Below are 21,452 nucleotides of genomic sequence, written 5' to 3'. Positions count from 1 at the left end.
AGAATCGAACTAAAAATAATTCGCGAAATGTAAATCGGAGGTTTATTTTAGGAACAAAAAATTTATTATGAATCGTTCGATTGTTTTATGAATGCACAATGAATTGATTATGAGTCATATTTATCAGATTATTGATTGTGAGAATATTTGTCCTCGGTACGTGGCTCCACGCAGCGTGGATTCTCTGATTTAAATCTCGATCCCTCCACCACCATTGATGCTGTCGTCACAACCCTGGCTGGATGGATAGCAGCCCCGTTCCCCTATCAACCCCTTTCAGTGGTACCGCTTCCTTCGCAGAAGGCGTACCTCCGCATTCCGTCCGCGGTCGTCTGTATTTTTCTACTTTGCCAGGGGCAACGCAATATCTCGACAAACCGGGACCCGAACTTCCGATCCCCGTGAAATTCTCGAGTTGCCCGATCCGCTTAAAACGAGTTCTATCAAACTTTTACGGACGAGGAAACATCCGCCTGTCCGGGATTTCTGTCTATTCGTATTTGTATCGCGTGTTCTATTTAAGTCGTGTGGTGTGGCAATTCATTTTCAATTCTTTTCACCACAGTGTTTGCCTTTACTCTTGTCAAGCACGGTGTTACGTTTGAAAATATTGTACAGTGCGTGGGAGAAGTGTCACGATGTTCGGAACGTAAGTAACGTCTCTAACAGCGAAGCTACTTAAAGGATTCTTTTTACAAATTGTTAGTTTCATTCGATCTACGTTCGATTCGTTTGAAACTAGAACCATAGTGTTTGAAGAAGCAATCTGATTCGCGAGTCATGTGAGAGTACCGTTTGAACCAGAGTTTTATTGGAAGTTAAATCGGATTTGAATCGGTATTATCGGAAAGCGTCATCGAGTTCGGTGGGTTCAAACTTTTTTAAAAACTCGAAGGCGAAGCCTGATTCTCTCTCGGATCAGATTTACTGGCAGGTATCGCTTTTAATTTTTCTCATTAAGGTTGAAAAGAATTGTTTCCCATCCGTATTCTGTTATCTTTATGATTCCATTAATCTATCGAGTTAATTAATCCCCTTTCTCGTCTGTAAACTAGCAACCAGGATTAAACACCGACACAGCAGTGTCTTTTTAATTATAATTGTTTTCTCTCTCCCAATAAGAGAGCCCTGAGTACAATCTTCTTTATTTTATTTCTGGAAGTTGGGGCCAAGCGACCATTTTGTCCCTCGGATTGTTGACGCGGTTGTTTCATTTGATAATGAAAATGTGATCAGAGATTATATCCGCGTTTTAAACTCCCAAGGATATATCCTTGAATACGTTGTTAAATGTTCAACCCCCGACAGTTTCGCTAATCCGGTAATAAAAACTGGAAGCAGTGAAAAGATTCTCAAGAAACTTTCCGTAATTCTCAACTATCTGAATTACATGAAGCGCATTAATTTTTTTTTTTTTTATCAACGAACATCGTGCTGGTATCGTTCATAATATCGCATTCATAAGCGATGCATTTTTTTAACGTATTATTTATTGTGATTGCGTGATGCACACCTGTGAAACAATCGCGAGGACAGTAATTGAAACAGCTCTGACATTTATAAACTACGGAGTACAGGTACCAAAGCCAATTTGTTCAGATCAGATATGCAGGTAAACATAAACTCATTACAGAGAATAGAATTAGCTTCGTTCACATGTCTATACGTACAGACGGTGTTACGTCTCGTTATACCGACGGAATATTATTGTTGAAAACAATGATCTTCCGGGAGTCGGCGACATTTAAATTAACTTCATATAATTACATTTACGCCAGCCGGGATATCAATTTCTATTTTCGTTTTTAGCAAATATTTGACCACTGGTTCGTCGCCTGATTTAATAAGAATGAAGAGCAGAAATATTTGCTCACCACCGCGATTCATCTACCATTTAAACTTTCACCAATATTTACAGTCTGGAGATATCAACCTTATTTGTCAAATGTTCAAATAAAATTTTAGATCTGATGTGAACTAGAAAAAATGTCTAGAATCAGATTAGACTGTATATTACATTCTTTTTGCAACCCCTTAGAAGTTTTTGACATTTACAGAACAACCCGCGAACTCGACTCGTGGCTCGATCACTGTTTACGTAATTCGGTTACAAAAACAAAGGCATAAATAGCTCATCAATCTCAGTTCTTTTTTTTTTCGACCAGCTATACGTCACTGAGTCTCTTTGCATAAGAGGCAAAAAAAATGTATCTCGAAGGGGAGACCAGGCGACAGATATTAATAGCTTTTAGCCCGCTCTTCATTCCGAAAACGCTCAGTTATCATTCTCCCGTAGAGTTTAATAACGTTCGTGACACAATCAACGAAGGGAGAATCGCCATACTCATAGTTTGCTAATTCCTATAGAGTATAATAGCTTTGAGGGCATAGACGAGCCGATTGTTTACGCGTCGCGTTCAAATTAATTATTCGATCCATAGTGACTGAAAGATAAAACGCCTTCGCGTGCGAGACAAGTTAATTAGCTGGTTAAGTGCCTCCCTAATCACTATCAAATTCACCAGCTGGCTACCCTTTCGCGTTTCAATATTAAGGACATCTCGTTCCCCTTCACGAATACACGTACGTCCAACTTCTTTCATATTAATCTTTAATACCAGCTTTGGAAATTCATTGATAATTAACTTTGTAACAGGAATAAACTCGGGAACTTTCTTCAGGCGACGATAAAGTACAGCTTATTCCACGAACTAGTTTTATTATTATTAAACTTAATTCGTTTCTAAGACTCACCCTTCGGTTCGAAAGTTGACGATAATTAACACAGGCAGGTTGAAAGGGTGACGTTGTTTATGGCAGTCGATTATGCTAATCAACGTTAGGAGTTGAGCGTAGGGAAACACGAAACGAAGGAATACTCCCAACGGTCAAACGAATTTCGTTCTAGAGAACTTTTTTAATAAAACTGATGTATTGCCGGATCGAAGTTTAACCACCGCGTTTAAAGTCGAACTTTTTACGTTCAACAAGCGTAATGTAGTTTATGTACGACGGAAAAATAGGAGAGGAGAGTGAAACGGTATTATTCCCAAGCGTGCGATGGATGTAGATATCCGACCACTGCTCCTACGCAACTTTATTTCGTTCCCGCGCTTCGGACAATAAAAAGTTGTTTGCCGCGCGCGGATCGTGCTCGGAGAAATATATCCGCGTTACCTTTCTCCTTTTTTTCGCAGCGAGTCCTTCGAGTCGTGCACCGATCGATATTCGTTCCCCGGAGATTTTTCGAACGCTGCAGAAATTACTTACCTTCAGTTTTTTATAGCCCCCTTTGAAAAATTATTCCGCGTACGCTACTTAGCCATAAGAATCAATTACCATCTTTCGCGATACGTTCCGCCTCTTACTCTCTAGATTTCCAATTCCGTCTTCCTTAATTCACTTCCCTTTTAATCTGGGCACAACAGAACTTACAACGATTTATTAACTTTTCAATTCGCTTTGAAAAGGTACGATAATTCATTCCATAGAAGTCGAGATATTTAAAAAAAACCGGGACGAATCTAATGCGAGTTAGAACGGACTTAGAGGATTAATGTCTGCAATCCGCGTTAGGACATGTTGTTAGCTTCCCTAAGCTATACGTCAATAAGATTGTTCAGGGTTACATGTCAAAGGGGATCGAACGAGAACTATAGTGCAAGACAGAACTCTGAGCTACTTACATTACATATGATATTTCGTATGTACATGCGCTACGGCACGTGCGTTGTGTACTAACGAATATTTTAAACTTAAACGCCTTGTAAAGAGCTTGGCGAGGAAGTAGTCAGTCATCACGTTTTTGTTGACTTACACGTGTTCTTCGGTGTTGAAAGTTGTACAACTTAGCCCTAACAAAAGTATGTCACTCAATTTAATTAGAAGATACATTAAGGAAGTTCTGTCGATAGTAGAATTAACAATCACATTTTTATGGAATTTAGTATTTTTATATACTTCATACTAAAATCTGATTATTAATTATGTTTCTAATGAAACTTTCTCAAATAAAAACATAATATTTAACAGGAATGATCGATTTATATAGTTACTTGAGGTTCTGCCATAAATTCGCGTGGGCTTATAAATTATAAAAAGAATAAGGCAATAGAGAAAGGTGTTGCGAATACTTCAGGTTCGGCTCGATATTAAGTAATCAAGCGCTTGAAAATTAATCGCGGATTGAAAACGACGAAACGAGACGGGGACAGTGGTTATCGCGGACACGAGTGCCGGGAGCACGTGCCATCTCCTTGGTGATGCGATTCCAACGCGATTTTAATACCCGGTGTTCAGAAAATTATGATCAGACCGCGGATTTCTATGCTATTCAGTTTCAAGCTTTAACCACTTAGAACTCAATTGTTAGAATAATCAATAAAGAGATTCACTCGATTTTCTATTATACATATATAATATCTAGTACATACGTATGTTAAATCTATCAATAGCTTATTGAACAAAATAAATTCATCATTAATGCTTATGAATTTCTTACGAGAGCATGAAAATCTCTATATAAATCCTAGGATAGGACAGTTCCCACGTATGATGACAGAATGTAATATCGATCCACCCCTCGTAGAATGTTTTCGTGACTGGCGGCTACTTATTCGTACGTTAGATAGTTAACAGAAAGCGAAAGTCGAGAGAAAGCTAAACGGTACCCGAGGTTTTCAGTGCTTCTAGTCCTGAATAGAGGATTCTCTTTGGTCGAAAGTGAAATCGTGAGCTTTCAAGGTGACCGGAAAAAACATGGCATTAAACAGTCTGAGATTTAGACGGTTTCCGTAATGCCAGTTGGAAGAGTAAAACCTAGAGAGAAAAATCTGGCTAGCATATGTATTTCTGATGGGAAAGCAAATAATGGTATTCTGAATTCAATTGAAATAATTTATTATCTCTATTTCTATTAATTAACGTTTTTTTTATTCATGGAGTGGCATAAATGCATTGTATAATGGTCAGTGCATTATATATGATTTTGAATGCTGTTAATTATTCCATAATATAATGTAAATTCGACAATGTATTAAACCGTGTTAATATTAATAGTTGGGTAATTAAAATAGATGGACTTCCTCCAGATTTGTCCAGTACACTTGTGCAAGACAGGAGGGATTCGAATAAATCCTTGTTAAGGCTTCCCTTATTAAATGTAGGCATGCTTTTGATAGAGATAGATCGAACTTACAAACTGGAATTTACCGCAATGCGGAGAATCCTCTAGCTGTTGTAGTGGCTTGCAAGAACTCATGTACCATACCTAATTGAGTTCCCCTTACGTTTAAGAATTTCATTCGCGTGACTTGCACGCATTTTGCTATTCGTGAACAATTAACTCGGGAAAACTGCACTCTGACACATGAAATGCCATGTAAAACCATTAAATCCGCAGGAATACATTAACGTGTACAGTAGAAAAAAATACAGTCGGCTAGGATTGAAACAAAATTCTTCAAACACTATAAAATATTCGTTGTGAATAAATATTGTCTAAATGTCTCTTCGTCAGGAATTATTCGAATTGTTAGAGGGTAGTTTAAGTCTCGATCTGGTTTACCAATTCTAGATAACGATTGGAACCAATTTTAATTGAGATGCGATTAAGATGTTCCGTTCGGATACCCCTCACAGTCGTCCTGCTTTAACGGTATCTAGAATCTGCATAGAAAAGTACCAGAGGATCGAGTAAATCGATACAAAAGCGCATCTGATTGCAGTGGTTATGGTGGAACGAGAGAAAAGGAAGAAGAATGCAGCAACACGGTAGAGGAGGCTAGATGAGCCCCAATTTCCAAAAGAGTATATGTACAAATCCAGAGGAAGAAGAAGAAGAACCACGAAATTATTCTACTACATTTGGAATAAGAAACGGAAGTGGAAAAGTTCGCGGTCCGCAGTTGGCCCGCCACATTGGCGGCATGGTCCTTTGGGCCACCATACTATTCCTACAGGGAGCTGGTTTCGTAGGCAAGTTTTCCCACCCACCCCATCGTTCATCCCTTCGTCGCGCTCCGCATACTTCCCGACTAAAAAAGACTAAAGTATCCGTTTTATTCTGTTTTCTTTAGAAGTGTAGAAGACGTATCTGTTCATTCTTTTTAGTTACAGCGCCGAGGAGACGCTATTAAAGAGTGGCAGTGCCCGTGTAATCGTTGGGACAGCAAACGAGATCCAGTGGGACTCAAAACACAGTCGGCGATTACTCTTTTCGGTGGAATTAGAAGGAAATTGTATAGGACATTTCTTGTATCTGGCAACTGTCCAGCATCGACGAGTGTCTTGCTTTCTATTTTTTATTTCGGTCGCAATATATTCTCACAAATTGCCGACTTTCTCGTGCGAAACATCCCATAAAGCCGCCACTCTTTAGTAATCTCTTCTCGGTGATTCCAGTAAAATATTTTCTCACTTCTTTGAAATATGTAAGTCGAGTGGAGAATCGTCATCAATTTTCATTGAGGAATTCCTTTTACGAGGACTTGTTTGCACGATGTACGAGTGTCTATTTGGAAATGAGATTGAGAACTTTTATCGATCCTCGTGGTTCTGCTTATCTGTCTATGGTCCTGTTGAATGTTGTTAATGTATTCAGGCTCGGTGACGGGCATACCCGGTGTACCGGAGAACATAACGGTGATGTTCCTGAACCCGACTTCTGTACGCGTTTCCTGGAGCACCAGCCAGGTCGAGCAAGTCGAGAAATACGATGTCACGTACAAGCCGACCGATGCCAGGTGCGTTCGATTTCTCGTTGTTCCCATTCAACGCATTTCCTACTTCTCTATCCGCTACAAGCTTTCAAGTCACGAGCACAGCTTATCAATATAAGATTCAGGGAAAGAGAGACGCGTACAAAATTATAACAAGAGCTGTGAAATTTTGTATATTAATCCATTTGAAAATGTGCTTATATTAAAAAATTGTCGTGTACTCGATTAGATTTACAATTGGTGATAGTGTTTTGATGTTGTTCCTTGAAAAGGAATTCGATGTTAATTACTGTACTTTCACTCCTACTGCGGCACAGGAAATACAACGACAGGTACATAGTTAGCTAGTAATTTTTATTTAAGGTGTCCATTCAGATTTACATTGTATCGAGACGAGACGGCGACTTGACCCGCTGTTACACGTGCAATGCGTCTCTTCGTTCATTTTTTATTCTCTCTATTTAATACTTCCATTGTTTCCGCAACTATTGTGTACTCTTATTACTCTCTGTGTACTTTCCTCCTCTTTATTCAACCCTGTTGTCTTCGTAACTGTCTCCTATGCATGTGTGTACGCTATTGGTCTCGGGTAAAGAAGTTACTACGTGATTGCCAGAGGTTCGTCTGCAAGTCGGAGATGAAACGTGTAACAGAGGGTTAATAATAATAACCGTTAGAAAGGTAAGTGTTTGAGAAAAGCCCTGTGTAGATTAGTACAACGATGTTCGTTCCAAGCTATTATACAGTGCAAATAACTATAATTCATATTTTCTTCGGCACACGTTAGAAGCAGGCACTCAGTTCTCAGTTTACGTAATTAGGCAATGTCTAGTATACACAAGAAGTGCACTGGGTTTTTAGTATGAATATATAATATATTCTCATTATGTGAAGGCACGGTCAATGATTACGGTCGATAAAAATGGGTAACGAACACTTAAATAAACAAGGAACCGATCGACGTTAAAATTAATTTCGACCATTCACCACTTCTGCTTTTTAACTTTGACCCCTAAGTACTCGTGTACTTGGAGTTAGGTAGTTGAGGAGGTCTCGATCGCCGTAATTATGACGACTCGTGGAATACAATGGGAAGATGGTTAGTTACAGGGTGGTGGCGGTGGTCGCTGGGAACAGCGAAGCGGTCACTCTGAGCGGTTTACGGGCCGACACGCAATATCAGCTCGTGGTCACTGCCGTCAGGGCTGGGAAAAAGTTTCGAAGTCGACCCATTGTCTTCCGTACTCTCGGTAATTCACACCTCAACATTCAACACATTGACTGCCACCACAAATGCATACAATGAAACCTGACAAAGATACAATAATCATTCAGACAATTATCGATGTTATATAAAATTCTCACATGTTCGTTAACGTTTAATAGCTGTGCAGCCGGTAGAAACACACCGCGGAGAAATTCTATTAGAAGGCAATCCATTAGGCGTTATGTAACTTGTTGTAGGCAGTCAACGCGTTAGATATATCACAAATTATATTATTCACCTTTCGCTCGTGAATATGCAGCTCCGTTCGATTAATAATTCAATGTTAGTACGCAATCGATATCAGTTTACCGATAATTTGATCAATCGATCGAACATTTAATGCAATCACGATTCATTGCCAGTTTGCTGTCGGATTCAATTTCTACGAGAATTTCGTTAGAATTATACTGCAATATAAAGTTCTCCTTTAGATTAAACTTGCACTTGTTACATCTCGCGTTTCGATGATACGACGAATTTAATATGAAACGATATTGCGACACTCGTGTTTCCATTTCGTATGCAGAGCGAAATAGAGGCCGGTCGTTGGGCTATTTTGTATCCATAAAAGTGTGCACTTGTGTATCGTTATTGCAGAGCCACCACGAACATCCCCTCAACAGGATGCAGCGGTAACCGGCGGCCCTCTTCCACCACCTCCGCCCTCTTCTCAACAGCCACAGCCCTATATACAAGTGAGTTCAAGTAACAAACAATCTCCATCCATCTCGTATCTGTCTCCCGAAAGTCGATATCATTGGAAGCCCTATAATGGACGATCCATCATTTCAGTTTCTCCCGTTACCAGAATTCGTATCAACGCGTGACGAGATCAGAGTTTCGTAAAGCGTATTTATAGAGTCTCGTTGGGATAAAAATTCTCCCGAAAACGAGGTCGCTTCCGTCTATTTTCGTGACCATAATGTAAGCTCAAGCTTGCTCCGGTCCGGCTCATAAAGTTATCCTCTTTAAATTCGTAATCGATAACGAAATTGGTTCAAGTCCTGATGATTTGTAATCGAGAGTCTCGTTGATTTATGTCCGGGTTTGAATTATGATGCCAGGTCCGTGGCGTGGAGGTGGGCATAGTGGTACTGGTGTTGATCTTCTGGGCAGGTGCCATAGCTCTCTTCTTCAACCGCTGGGGAAAAATTCGAATGCTGCTGCCGTATCAGCCAGACTACAAGGAACAATTAAAGGTTCCTGGCACCGGTGTCTGCGCCACGGCCAACGTCGCGTACCCGCAACATCCTAATCAGCACACATGCTCTCAGGTAACGAGGAAATTATCCGATCAATCACTACTCGATGTCCTAATTCCTCCTAGCGTTTCCTCTCTCAGATTGCTGAATCTCATTCTTCTGCGATTTAAACAACCGTTACTTTAGTTAGTTATTATTGCTTTTTGCATAGCATATCTAATAAATTGAGTAAATAGTATCGTATTAATACTAGACAGAGAAACTGTTGCTTATTTTTATTGATTTTGCATAGGAGTAGATTTTTCATGGACCTGTGTCAGACTTATGACCGACTCGTACCACTAGAGCGACGTCTGACTTTAGCTCGTTCTGATCTACTTCAAAAATAAGAGCCTAATCTTTCGCCACTGTAGAGAAACGTTACTGCTGTTGTATGCACTGCTGTTTTCACTTATTGGGAAACAAGAATTTTATAACAATGAGCTTTGGCAATCTCCTAGAGGAAACTCGATGGATGGTGTCTTTTATCGGTAAATCGCGTAGACAAAGTTGATTTACAATCTTCAGTTCGAGCAGATTTTATTTGAAAAGTTTGATCCGTTTTATAAACGGTGAGAATATTTTCACTCGGTTTCCAAGGTGAAAACTTCAAGAGAAAAATATTTCTCTTAGTCTATATTGTTTTAACAAACCTGGAACTAGCCGTGAACTCCAGAAATATCGTTCATATTCTGGAGTACGTCCTGAGGAAAGCGTCGTTTGCTTTCATTTCTTATTCAAACAAAAATTGGAAAAGTCAAAGCTCTGTCATGTATATGTATGCCCAATCTTTTGAACCAGTCGAAGTTTCACAAAGCGATGACTTAACTCCTACGCAAATTCACGTCTACGTAAATACTGTACATCATTTTGAGCGACGTTGATACAACAAAGACCAGTTTTAAAATTCGACTCGATATTTTTCATTCGTTTTTTTAAATAAAATCGTACGTGGCTCGCGTATAACGTTATCAAGCGACGATAAATCACAGGGAGATTACGATATCGGTATTCGTATCGAGGGAACGTTGACTCCGAGTGATTAATACGTGGAATCAGAAAATCCGGCACGCGAAATGTAGATATCGCTGATATTGATTCGATCAGAATTTAATTGGGCGAGCGATACGTCAAAAAGACATATATAGGACGTACGTACGTACATACGTAGCTACTGTTCCCGGGTCGAATATTGAACCCAAGGAAGATATATCCTCCCTTAACTTGAACGGTGCCCATTTGTCTACGTCCAAGTTTAATTTCAGTAGGTACACACCGTAAATAAATTGCAAATTTACCATAGGATCGAGTAGGTAACATTTTATCAATGAAAACTCTCGACTTTCTAACTGTGACTCAGTAATGGGAGCTTATTATAAGAGAAGGATTACTTCTTCCGGCTATTATCGTTCAATCATCGACTAGTTAAGAGGAAACACTAATGGAATTGATCTGTTTCCGCCTCGACCGAACCCTGCTGAACCATTATCGAATCTCTGTCAAATAAATACAGTAGATTTCCTTTTATAAAATATATGAACAAACTTTGTAACCACGTCATTCGTATGTACGCGTAATCCTCGTTCATGCGTCAGTTATTATCATATTTATTACGTTGAATCGCCAGAGGTTTATTTACGTAACTTCACGTGTAAATTGAATTTTCTAATTTTCAGTCGGAACCAATGTTTAATTAATCTCATATGAGCAAAATTTAATTGATATTATTTTCATTTATTTTGTTTTCTATTAGTATTTTTATTACGGTTACTCATTATTTTTATGCCTATATTTCGTGTACAAGTCTTAGCGTCTATTATTAAAAAACTTAGCGCTTCTGTACAATGTTATTAAATTTAATTGATATAAACGTTGGTCGGAGTTCCACTGTGCCATTTATGTAGGTAGTAATCGAACGAATATTATATGTAGAAAAAGTATACTCGCACGGAACGTATCTTGAAGGTAATGAGCACATTGTCGGATATGGTGATGCAGTGCGGGGGTGGAGGCGGGGGCGGTAGCGGAAGCGGAAGCGGGGGTGGTTGTTGCGTGTTGGAGCAGTGCTTTCAGTACCCGAGGAGAACGGCCCGGGAGCCCCGGGACTGCGGATGCCAGTTCGCTCTCTTGCACAGGGCAGACGTCGCGTGACCATCGGTACTTTTACCTAACAATCTATACACTGTCTAACCCTGGCAACTGAACGCGCCTCGATAAAAAATAACAGCGAACACCTGGGTACACCGAGTTATTATTATATGCACGAGAGCTTAACGTCTTAATTAAGTCAATTTCAGGAGCAAGTAGTTTCTAAATGACTATAATACGAATAATCGTATAAAATAATTGAGTATCTGATAAAAAGAACTGTGTAATTGATACTAATTTCGTATTTCATTATTTTATCTTAATAACTTGGAATGTATTTCTTTAACCCCTTAGGATCTGTGTTATTATATGAAAACCAGGGAAATATCATTTTCACTATTTAATGACAGTTCTAAGTGACTTTTTTAATAGTTAAATTAATGTTGCCAGGGATAGTATCAGTACTGTTCTTAATCTTCTACGTTCTTCTATTTCTCTCTTGTTCTTCTTCTTGTTCGTCACTCGTTCGTACTGGACGTGTTCTCACAGCTGTGTCTGTCTTGTCTCACGCGTCCTTTTCTCTGTGATCATTTTTCTGTCTAAACTTATTTCGAGTTCCGACTGACTCCACTTTTAACCGTTCGAAAAAATGCTGAGAGATCAATAATTTTCGAGTGCCGAATGGGTAGATTCATACACTTCTCGGTCGATTATAAATTAAATCATTTATTTCGGTAAATGATCAGTTAGGATCTCCGTGTCATTCATCAGAGGTGCATCGTTCACGTTAATCCTTACAATTATTCTAGGTAAGCGTTAAACCGTATTTTAGAATGTATTCATTAACCCATTTCTCAAGATCTTACCATTGTTACTTTTGAAGAAACTGAAGCATTGAATGAATTTTACGTTTCAACAGATGGACTAAATATCTAGCCACGTTTGCATACGTGTTGACATAGTTTCAGCCGTTTCACACGTACTGCCTATACGAGAATGCTTTTAAGCGAACGCTTTCAACCAAATCGCAGTGCATGATAATCGCAAATGCTGAACGCTGTTTTTAGCTGAACGCGTTTGTCACCCTTTTCCTCTTCGACCTATTTGAAATTTCAGCCGGATGCCAAGAACTTCGACCTAAAAAGCTCTCTTTCACATTTTTCCACTTAATGCGTTACATGATACATTCAAACGAGAATTAATTTGCTTTGTTTTCGGGATTTTTAATACTTCAGCTGTATCCCTTTTCATTTTGCGACAATATGCAGAGGTCGTTTCCATTTTTCTACTGCTAATACGTTACATATTTAAGGATGTATTGGCTATACGGTCAATCCCGAAAGTTTATGTACTTTAGAAAAACGCACTTCCTATAATTAAAAAGAAATCAGACGTCGGAAGAACATTGCTAATAATAAACGACAAAAAAAAATTTTCGATTTTTCCGAGATTTTTCCAAGGGGTACCCCTTCAATTTCTTCCAAATTTTCGTTTTTGGCCAATAACTCCCAAACCGTTGGACATACGGAAAAATTGCATAGGACCTTTCTTGTAGAGGATGACGAGATCTACAATTTCCATGTAAAAAGTTTTCGCTAGCGTCCATAGTTAACGAGTTATTGGCAAAAAACGAAATTTTCGCAAAAATTGAAGGGGTACCCCTTGGAAAAATCTCGGAAAAATCGAAAATTTTTTTTTGTCGTTTATTATTAGCAATGTTCTTCCGACGTCTGATTTCTTTTTAAAAAATGCGTTTCTAAAGTGCATAAACTTTTGGGATTGACTGTATAGCCAATACATCCTTAATTCTATCATCACCATTCGTCTCATTAATTTCAAATCCGATTAATCATATTTACGAACAAAATGTAATAACTAATTCATCTTTTTTATTACATTTCATATATATAAAAAATTCGATAAAATCGATCGATCAGTGTATTTCGTCTTTTATACAATCGAGAGCTAAATTAGGCTCATGAATCGGCTGGAAGAAATCAATACACGCGCGATGCTAATTGTCCTAACTAAAAAGTGGAAGCGGTCGGTACTTAACATCCGTGAACGGGAGAACTTTTATTATCTACGGCTAGCAGCACTATTAACGCTTTTGAATCACGCCCGAAGTGGTCTCGCGTGCTTCGATCAAACGCACTTTAGATCACCACTTTTTAACTATTAAGCGCTTCCTCTTTTTAATACTTTTTCACCCTCTATACTTTCTACAATTAACTATGCAGCTTTTGCGTTACTTCAAATATTGAGTCGTCTACAGTATCTAAAAGTCACGTGACTAGCTCCTTAAGTTTCTCCTCTTCTAAACGCTTTTTGCAATTTTTTCAATACCCTTGACGTTGGCCACTAATTTTTTAATGTAAGATTCTCGTAAACCTCTTGCAGGATATATTAATTTTTTGTGAATTTTGTAAAAGCAGTTTTTTTATTATGATTAAAAGTGTCTGTTTCTCGAGGAGTCAAGGGTTACATGTGAAGATATGAAGGCTTACTATAATTTTAACCATTGATAGACAATATTGTCTTTAACATATACTTAATCATAAAAACCACTGCTGACCACTGCCCTAAGAGCAATTCGTATAGTATAGCTGGTTGTGAGTAATTGATATTGTTAGGTGAAGAAAGAAAAAAAAGATGTCATGGAAAAGATTTTTCTATGGGTAATGATATTAGGAAGAAAAGGATGGGCTATATAGAAAACAGGATAAAGTCGTACCTAATCCGACGTTTATACGAAGAATATTGGTTTCGAAAAGAGAAGGGAGGCAATGGCGCTCTCTATTCGCTAAATGTATATATCTATACATGCGTCTTGTCTCACGGTTCCCGAGGGGTAATAGCTTCCTGACCTAAATCTCGACGAGAGATATCGCTCTGCCAGGGACAGGAAACGAGTACGTTAACATCGTCTACTCAGGGATATAGCTGTATCTATAGATACTAAATTCGATCGAGTGTTCTCTCCTCATCCCTTAATTAAATTTCGCTAAGAAAGGTTTGATCGAGTAGACCTATGTACTGCAGAAAAACAGTCGGAATTATTGAACACGGTTTAATAAAACCGGAGATCGTTCATACATAAAACGAGCGAAAAAACAGATTCAAGAGTGATATAATTATTAGGTATTAAAATCGTCCCTTTTATCAATTACAATATTACGATACAAGGTAAATAGAGTAAGATTCGTTTTGATCTGAATACATCGGTTAATTATTTACTTGTTTGCAGCAAATGTTTGGTCCGTCACGGTAATTAGTATGTAATCACACGTTTTGCTACCACGACTTCTGCACACGAGTCAGCACAAATATTAGCACGCGAAGTAACAAAGTTAAGTCGTCACAGAAATAATGCACAGCTTGTCTAATGACACGGAACAAGTTGCTTGTCTCGCCTGAAATATGTATTACATTGATTACAAATGGGACACCCCCTGCGACAAGGGCGGAGGGGGAGACGATGAATGACTGAAAAATTTAGTTACTGGGTTAATAGTATATGAAAGGACGAATGGTGAGGACGAAGTCGTACTGAGTTTCGATGAATTTGCAGCATCTGCACTGGTCGAGCCATCACGTCGACTCGATGGACAGCGGGGGTGGTCTGGGATGGGCGAGGACCTCGAGGCCGAGGGTGAACAGCGCCATAGACGTGGCCGGGTTCCTCTCCCAGGTAACGACAACCGAACCATCTAGATAAGTATTTTAATCGAGTGAAACAAAAGCGACCGAGGCGAATCAACTATGTAATCGTTCCACTGACCTACCGCCGTCCATGAAACTTTCGATCGGTCTGTTAACCTTCCGTCCTGTCCTGTCAATTTCCAGTCACGAATAGGAAAAATGAGACCGAGGAGAATCGTCTGGAAAACGCGTTGAAAATTCCAGCGCAATCTAATCTTGAGATCGTTTCGAATTCGATTCGTATGTACGTTTATATCTACTCGTACAATCAAGCTAAGTGTCTCGGCCTTTCTTTTTGTTTAAAGAAGAGAAACAGAAATGAAAAATTTCTAATGCACTTGCTTCGATATCTCTGACGTGCATCACTCGTTATTATCATTAGTTTAAATTCAATCAATATTTCTTAAGACGTTGCTTATTTTTATTTCACCTGATGTATAGGAGACGTGGTTCATAGTTTGTATTTGAAGAATATGAAGCAGTATAAGATTTTAATTATTATTAAAATTGACTAACGCTTTCCAATAACTTGATTATGTATATAATAAAAATTTAAAAAGTCCCTGCTCCTTATTTCCAACCATTTAAATATTGTAAGTGAAAGAAAGAGACAGAGTACAGACTAGACGTCAAACGCTAAAGTTCAAGGGTAGTAGTAGCTAGTACCTAGTGGCTAAAGAGAAGTTGTGATCGATATCTTCGCGGTTTCGGTTCACCTGAAAAAAGAGTCGTTCGAATTTATTACACGATGCCAGGAACCTCTCTGTATAATGAGAATAATTTCTAATTTCCATCAGCACTTTTTTCATAAACAATATCCTCTCGAGATTGCATCTATTTTCTTTGGATTGCACAGAGCCGACACTTATTAACTTTGACATTAGTATGAAATTGTATAACGAGAGAACGTGGGATTTCTGCAATGGGATTTGGTGGAAACCTTTTCAGGAATTCTTGCGGAGGCACGGCTCGACATCGAAATTGTGTCGAAAGGTTCGCAGTGCAGACAATTTGCCGTTGGTGTCGACGAATCGACAGCAACAGGATCAGAGAAGCTCAAAGGACGAGGGGATCGATGGGGACAAGGAGTTCTTTCTGAAACCCACTCAAGAAGAGAAATGCGAGGATTCAGATTCGAAGAGACAGAGCAGTGTAGAAAGTGGCCCGAAGGAAGGTTTAGACGGTTCGTTGCTCGAGCCGAATCAACAGACACAGTCTTCTAGGTAAAATAACTTTTTCATATTTCTCCTCCATCTCTTTTCCGAAATCTCCTTTATTATAGTATAATTTTTTACGGACGTGTATTATGGAAATATCGTCTTGGATCTTAACATAAAAGGAACATAAAATGTACAGCTGTTCCATAAGTAAAAACACTTAAGGAGGACTCATGAATAATTCAACGAGTCCCACCACTGAAAATTATTCGAAAAAGAATTTCGAACGCGAAACTAAAATCAATATTGATTATAGTAATTGGTAGAAAGTCTCACGGGGACAATTTTTATTGTCACAGTAGATATTAGTCGTTCATACTTTATATAAAAAATAGTTTGTATGAAGATTACGTGAAAATTCTTGTAGCACACATATAATTATTACATAAGTTATTTAAGGTCTTTCTTATGTAATCTTTGCACGATAATAAATTTGCGTGATACCATCTCAGCGTAATAAAGGTTACGTATTACGTACTCTTAGCATGTTGCTTGCATTATACTCACGCATAAAACATAAGAAATTAAGAGAGACCGAGGGTGATGCAAATTTTCAAGAAAGCTTAAAGTAAAAAGTAAATTAGGAGTCATTTGGGTCAACAGTAGACAGTTTTATAATTTCAATTTGCAACGAGTATGAATAATGCATGTTTTATAGTCAACCTGTGGACATTTATTAGTGACGATGATCAATTATTCTACTGTGCTATTATTGGAAAAGATTGTTGAACGATTTTCAGAGAATCCCCGGTGATACCCTCGTCGTCCTCGTTCGTTGGACGCCGTTTCGGTGGATGGCGAGCTACCACCACTGGGAGTCATGAATACGTTCGATGCCCTATACGGCAACCAGCTTCCATGGACGAGCGGTAAGGAATTTCTGCTCTGAATACCTGACATCTTCCTCAAATTCCTTTACGATTCCTCCCGAGTAAATTCCCATCAGCAAGTACATACTCATTTTTAAAGTTAGAATAGCAGGTATAATCTGGTAAAGATATGTTCAGTACATTAAAAGAAGTTCTAAGAATGATATCTTCCGAGATACTCCGGTCTATTACGTAATAAATGTGGACCTTTGTGGAAAATAAAATATTTTTAATACCGATTCAGGGAAGATAATTTAAACAGAAATTATTTTATACAGCTTTTATTTTAGTAATAAAAACTAACGTTTCAGATCGTTAGACGATACATGCATGCATGCTTAAAAACGCTTAAAAAAAAATTGTCGGTTCGTAACATCGTACGTACACTTGTCATTTAAAGGAGGGGAGAAAAGGGTTCGGTTTAAGTTTGAGGGGCACGGATGAAATTCGCAGGTGTTACCGTCGGCCCTGTGATACGGAAACCCGGCAGTCGCGTTATCACCATCACCACAGACGCAGCGGCGGTGGGATCGTCGATCGGCACTCGAAGAGCTGCGATTACGCGAAACGGACCTCCGAGTCTAGTATCGAGGTGCAGCATTTCGGTCTGCCTATTCTTAGCGTCAGCGAGCCGAGCCCGCCCGATGAAAACGACCGCGTCGACGATTATTTGTAGGACTTGCTTGCCGAGGACTTCCTCAAGGAGCTCCTCGTGTAACAACCAAGTAGAGATACTTAACGAACTCGCTTCGCGAGTCGATGTGTCAGTTTGATGAGAAATAAGACGGGATGAAACGCGAAACATCTCAGCAATTCGTTATTCTTCATTCTTGTTAAATCCTGCTTTCGTTAAATAATATTTTTTAAATGAACATTTCTGATAGCCTCGTTCACTCGAACAATATTTTTATCTAGAAATTCAAAAGAATCTGTAATTTAACTTTAATTTTTGCATCGTGTACCATTCAATTACGCGAAACGTTCCGTAAAATAACAGAAATATTTTTTAACCATTCTTCTCGTTCGTTTGTTTTATCAATTGCTTACTTAGGCAGACGCTCGGAGCATGTGCTACTGGAGGGAGCGTTACAGGTGTGTAGACAGGGTAGAAATGTTTATTTAGCTATGTGTGCAGTACCACTCTCTTTCTCTCTCTCACGCACACACAGTATGGTATTGGTTACGACATCCTTTTCTTACTTATTAGTAAGCCATTTAAAAGAATCAATTTGAAGGAGAGAGGCCAACGTATAAACTATGTATCTCTCTTTTTACTGCTTTGTCTCTATACTTGGAAGCTACATACGTGGAAGCTGCCTCGAGTAGTACATGACCTAACTAATAAGGGAAGACGTAATAGTAAAGCGAAGAGAGCGACCAACTTATAAATCTATAAACATGAGGACATATCCTGCATAGACACTATCTATATATACGCATTCTATTCCTAATTGAAATTCGGTGGTCAAATATACCTTCTATCATTAAGATTAACCACCTTCGATAATAGACATACATATACCACACTCCATTATTGAATTTTCTTCATAGCATAAGTTTTTTTAATCGGTGCTCAAACCGGAGATCGACCAGAGTCAATATATATGTATATATATATGATATATATATACATTAATTCTTATGGATTTTGTTAAATTAAACGATCCATAATCGATAAATACATCTAAATATTATATGGTAAATCGTTCGTCTTTCCGTTTAGAAAATAATAAGGCAACGACTTAGTAACTCTTTCAAGCACCAAAACCTCTTCAATTTTTCTTTTATCAAGACTGATAATTATAAACGCTGATCCTTGCTTTGACACTGGCGCTGGTTTCAAGCTAGTATTTAGTATTCCAAACATTTACAGCTTTCTATTTCAATTCTCTCCTTCTTAATGCGTCAGGCATCAACGAATAATCGAAGGAAAAAGATTGACAATTATTTGATCGTCTAACTATTGTTAATATCATCACCATTCGATAACAATAGATATTGTAAAATATGTGCGACAGATTCAAGTGTCTGCTAGACCCGATCCGTGCATCGAAAACCAGGAGCTTATTAATTATTACTTACAAATTTAAGTACACTTTTCTTATTACTGTCACACAGCCGGACCCGTGTAAAGTATTCGGACCAATCAGTAGACGATACTTGATAAGAAAGGGGCCATTATTTCCTCCTAACGTTCAATTTTAGCAACAATTAAAATAATTAACGACGTAAGAATACTTAATATTTTCGCACACAAATAGAAGACATACACATGTTCTTTGATTCCCGTTTAAATCGATTTTCAGCAGAGCATTAATTCTGATAATTACGTTTGCTTCCTTCAGCAGAATTATTTCGATTAATTCATTCGAAAATATTCTCTTGAACGGATTAAACGTCCGGTACAAGAACAGCTCTTGCCATTAATTATTTGTTCAAAGACACGTAGAAAACAATGTAAAATATCAAAGAAATTTGGGGACCAAGTAGCAGCTAGTCGTGCGGAGGTAGAATCAAACAACAAAGCAGTTTCGTTTCTATTTTAATCAGCAATTAAATTTTCATTACCACGATTGTACTTTGAATTCGTAATAACGAACGGACAAGCATGACTAGTTAAAATGAGAATAACGTATTGTTCGCTTCCGATTATAATTATTTATAGGAAGCGAGCTACGGATACTGTCGCACGTATTGGTATCAATCGGACCTAAATGTAGATTATACGACGTATTATTGTACACTTACCTACATACATATCTATAGAAAAACGATACATTACGACCGTCTATGAACGGCAAATCGATACCACCGTACCCGTAACTGTTTTACGATTTCTCGATTATTCTTTCGCTCAATTACACCCTTCCTAATATAACTTGTAAATATCCTCCGTTTACCTTCGAATCGGAACCTGAAGACGAACCGTTCTTATTTTAATATTGGATAGACTTCGATCGATTGGCTTAATTCTTTGCTCGATAGAAAATAATATGATAAAAGGGCGATGCATAAAAAGTAATAAGTCGCAGGATAAGATCTTAAAGAAAGTAGTTTGTTCTTTACTTCGAACCGAGGGAGCTATCGAATAAAAAATTAAGTACGACTTGTAAAAAGTTCTTGAACCACCGACTAACAGTCAACGAAGACTTGCGTGTTACATATATGTATGTATGTACTTATAAAATGTTATTTATCGGTAAGAATAATATACATATTTCCTGTAATCGTGACATGCCTCCTGAGTAGCTACAGACGTAATTATCAATGGGCTAAATGAGAAAGATTATTTTTATTCTCAAATGATGTACGGAACATCTCATCTGCGGACGAGTGCTTAAATCGACTGGAATCGACTATTCTAAGAAGAGAGAAAACAGAACTCGTGCTGAAATCCGTTCGCCGGTCGCAGTTAAAATTAGTTAAAAAAATTTACCAATTAATCGTCCTTGATTAATAAAGAAACAACGAATACAATGCAATTATAATTGACTCGTTATTACAAGTGGAACGTGAGAGCAGCGTGAGGTCTGTATCGATAAAAGGAAGAAGCATCAATTACCTCCAAACCTTTGAACAATTATAGCTTTAAAAGAAAGACCAAGTACATGTTAAAGGATTCCTATTCTCTTAAAAAGAGTCGACCTTAAAATCCCGAATAAAACGATTTTTGGATGAGAGAAGAATATTTTAAAGTGACTATTCACTGTAGCAATCTCTGTATATAAATATAATTAATAAATACATATATATGTATATATATGTATCAAACTAAATATATATGTATTTAAATTAGAATATATTCTCGATCATGTTGATCTAGACGATTGATTCAATTCATTCAAGCTTGCACTGCGAGCTTCCTATTTGTCGTTATTAGCATAATGCACGTGGGAAATCAGAATGAAATGATCGAATACACACGAGTCATCGATTAATGAGAAAACAAGTGACAATTTTCATTCGGGAGGAATCTGTATCAATGAATCGAAAAACAATTAAAATCGACCTTTAATTGTGTCCAATGATTTACATACGTATGTGTAATAATTGCATGAAGATGTACTATATATGTTGTATATTACCGTTCGTTAAACGAAGGGAAATAATTGTTTAAACATTACTAAATGTGCAGAGATCGAAGTTTGTAGTTACAAGTAATAATAAGATAAGACTTTTGTTTACTTATGATTAATTATAGACGAGGTTTACATATAATAAAAAATGATGAAGCTTTAACTCTTTCATACATGTAATTCAATTATAATTGCATACCGTATAAAATAAATATGTATATAAACGAATATAATTTTACTAATAAAAAGTATCGTTCGGTAACTGTTATAAGT

The 21,452-nt window shown here is 37.9% G+C and overlaps 1 protein-coding gene across 7 annotated transcripts; it reads left to right on the top strand.

Annotated features, from left to right (window-relative positions):
- Nucleotides 1-256: 256 nt before the first annotated feature.
- Nucleotides 257-21,348, top strand: LOC108622495 (uncharacterized). Of its 7 annotated transcripts, none has more exons than XM_018020406.2 (12): nucleotides 257-649; nucleotides 5,576-5,656; nucleotides 5,727-5,976; nucleotides 6,602-6,743; nucleotides 7,037-7,051; nucleotides 7,830-7,969; nucleotides 8,584-8,681; nucleotides 9,051-9,260; nucleotides 14,887-15,006; nucleotides 15,966-16,240; nucleotides 16,975-17,103; nucleotides 17,557-21,348. In XM_018020406.2, the coding sequence occupies exons 3-12, from the start codon at nucleotides 5,787-5,789 to the stop codon at nucleotides 17,777-17,779; spliced, it is 1,542 nt and encodes a 513-aa protein (XP_017875895.1). In that variant the 5' UTR covers nucleotides 257-649; nucleotides 5,576-5,656; nucleotides 5,727-5,786; the 3' UTR covers nucleotides 17,780-21,348. The 7 variants fall into 7 exon arrangements, with proteins under 7 accessions (XP_017875895.1, XP_017875893.1, XP_017875897.1 ...); XM_018020404.2 differs by having other exon boundaries at nucleotides 7,824-7,969; XM_018020408.2 differs by having other exon boundaries at nucleotides 7,824-7,969; nucleotides 17,504-17,591.
- The last annotated feature ends 104 nt before the right edge of the window (nucleotides 21,349-21,452 follow it).

This window comes from Ceratina calcarata, unplaced genomic scaffold (genome assembly GCF_001652005.2).
Source record: "Ceratina calcarata isolate Rehan_Ccalc_2016 unplaced genomic scaffold, ASM165200v1 scaffold224.2, whole genome shotgun sequence".
NCBI lineage: Eukaryota > Metazoa > Arthropoda > Insecta > Hymenoptera > Apidae > Ceratina > Ceratina calcarata.
Note: the sequence above shows the minus strand (reverse complement) of the source record. Positions and strands in the feature narration are given on the sequence as shown.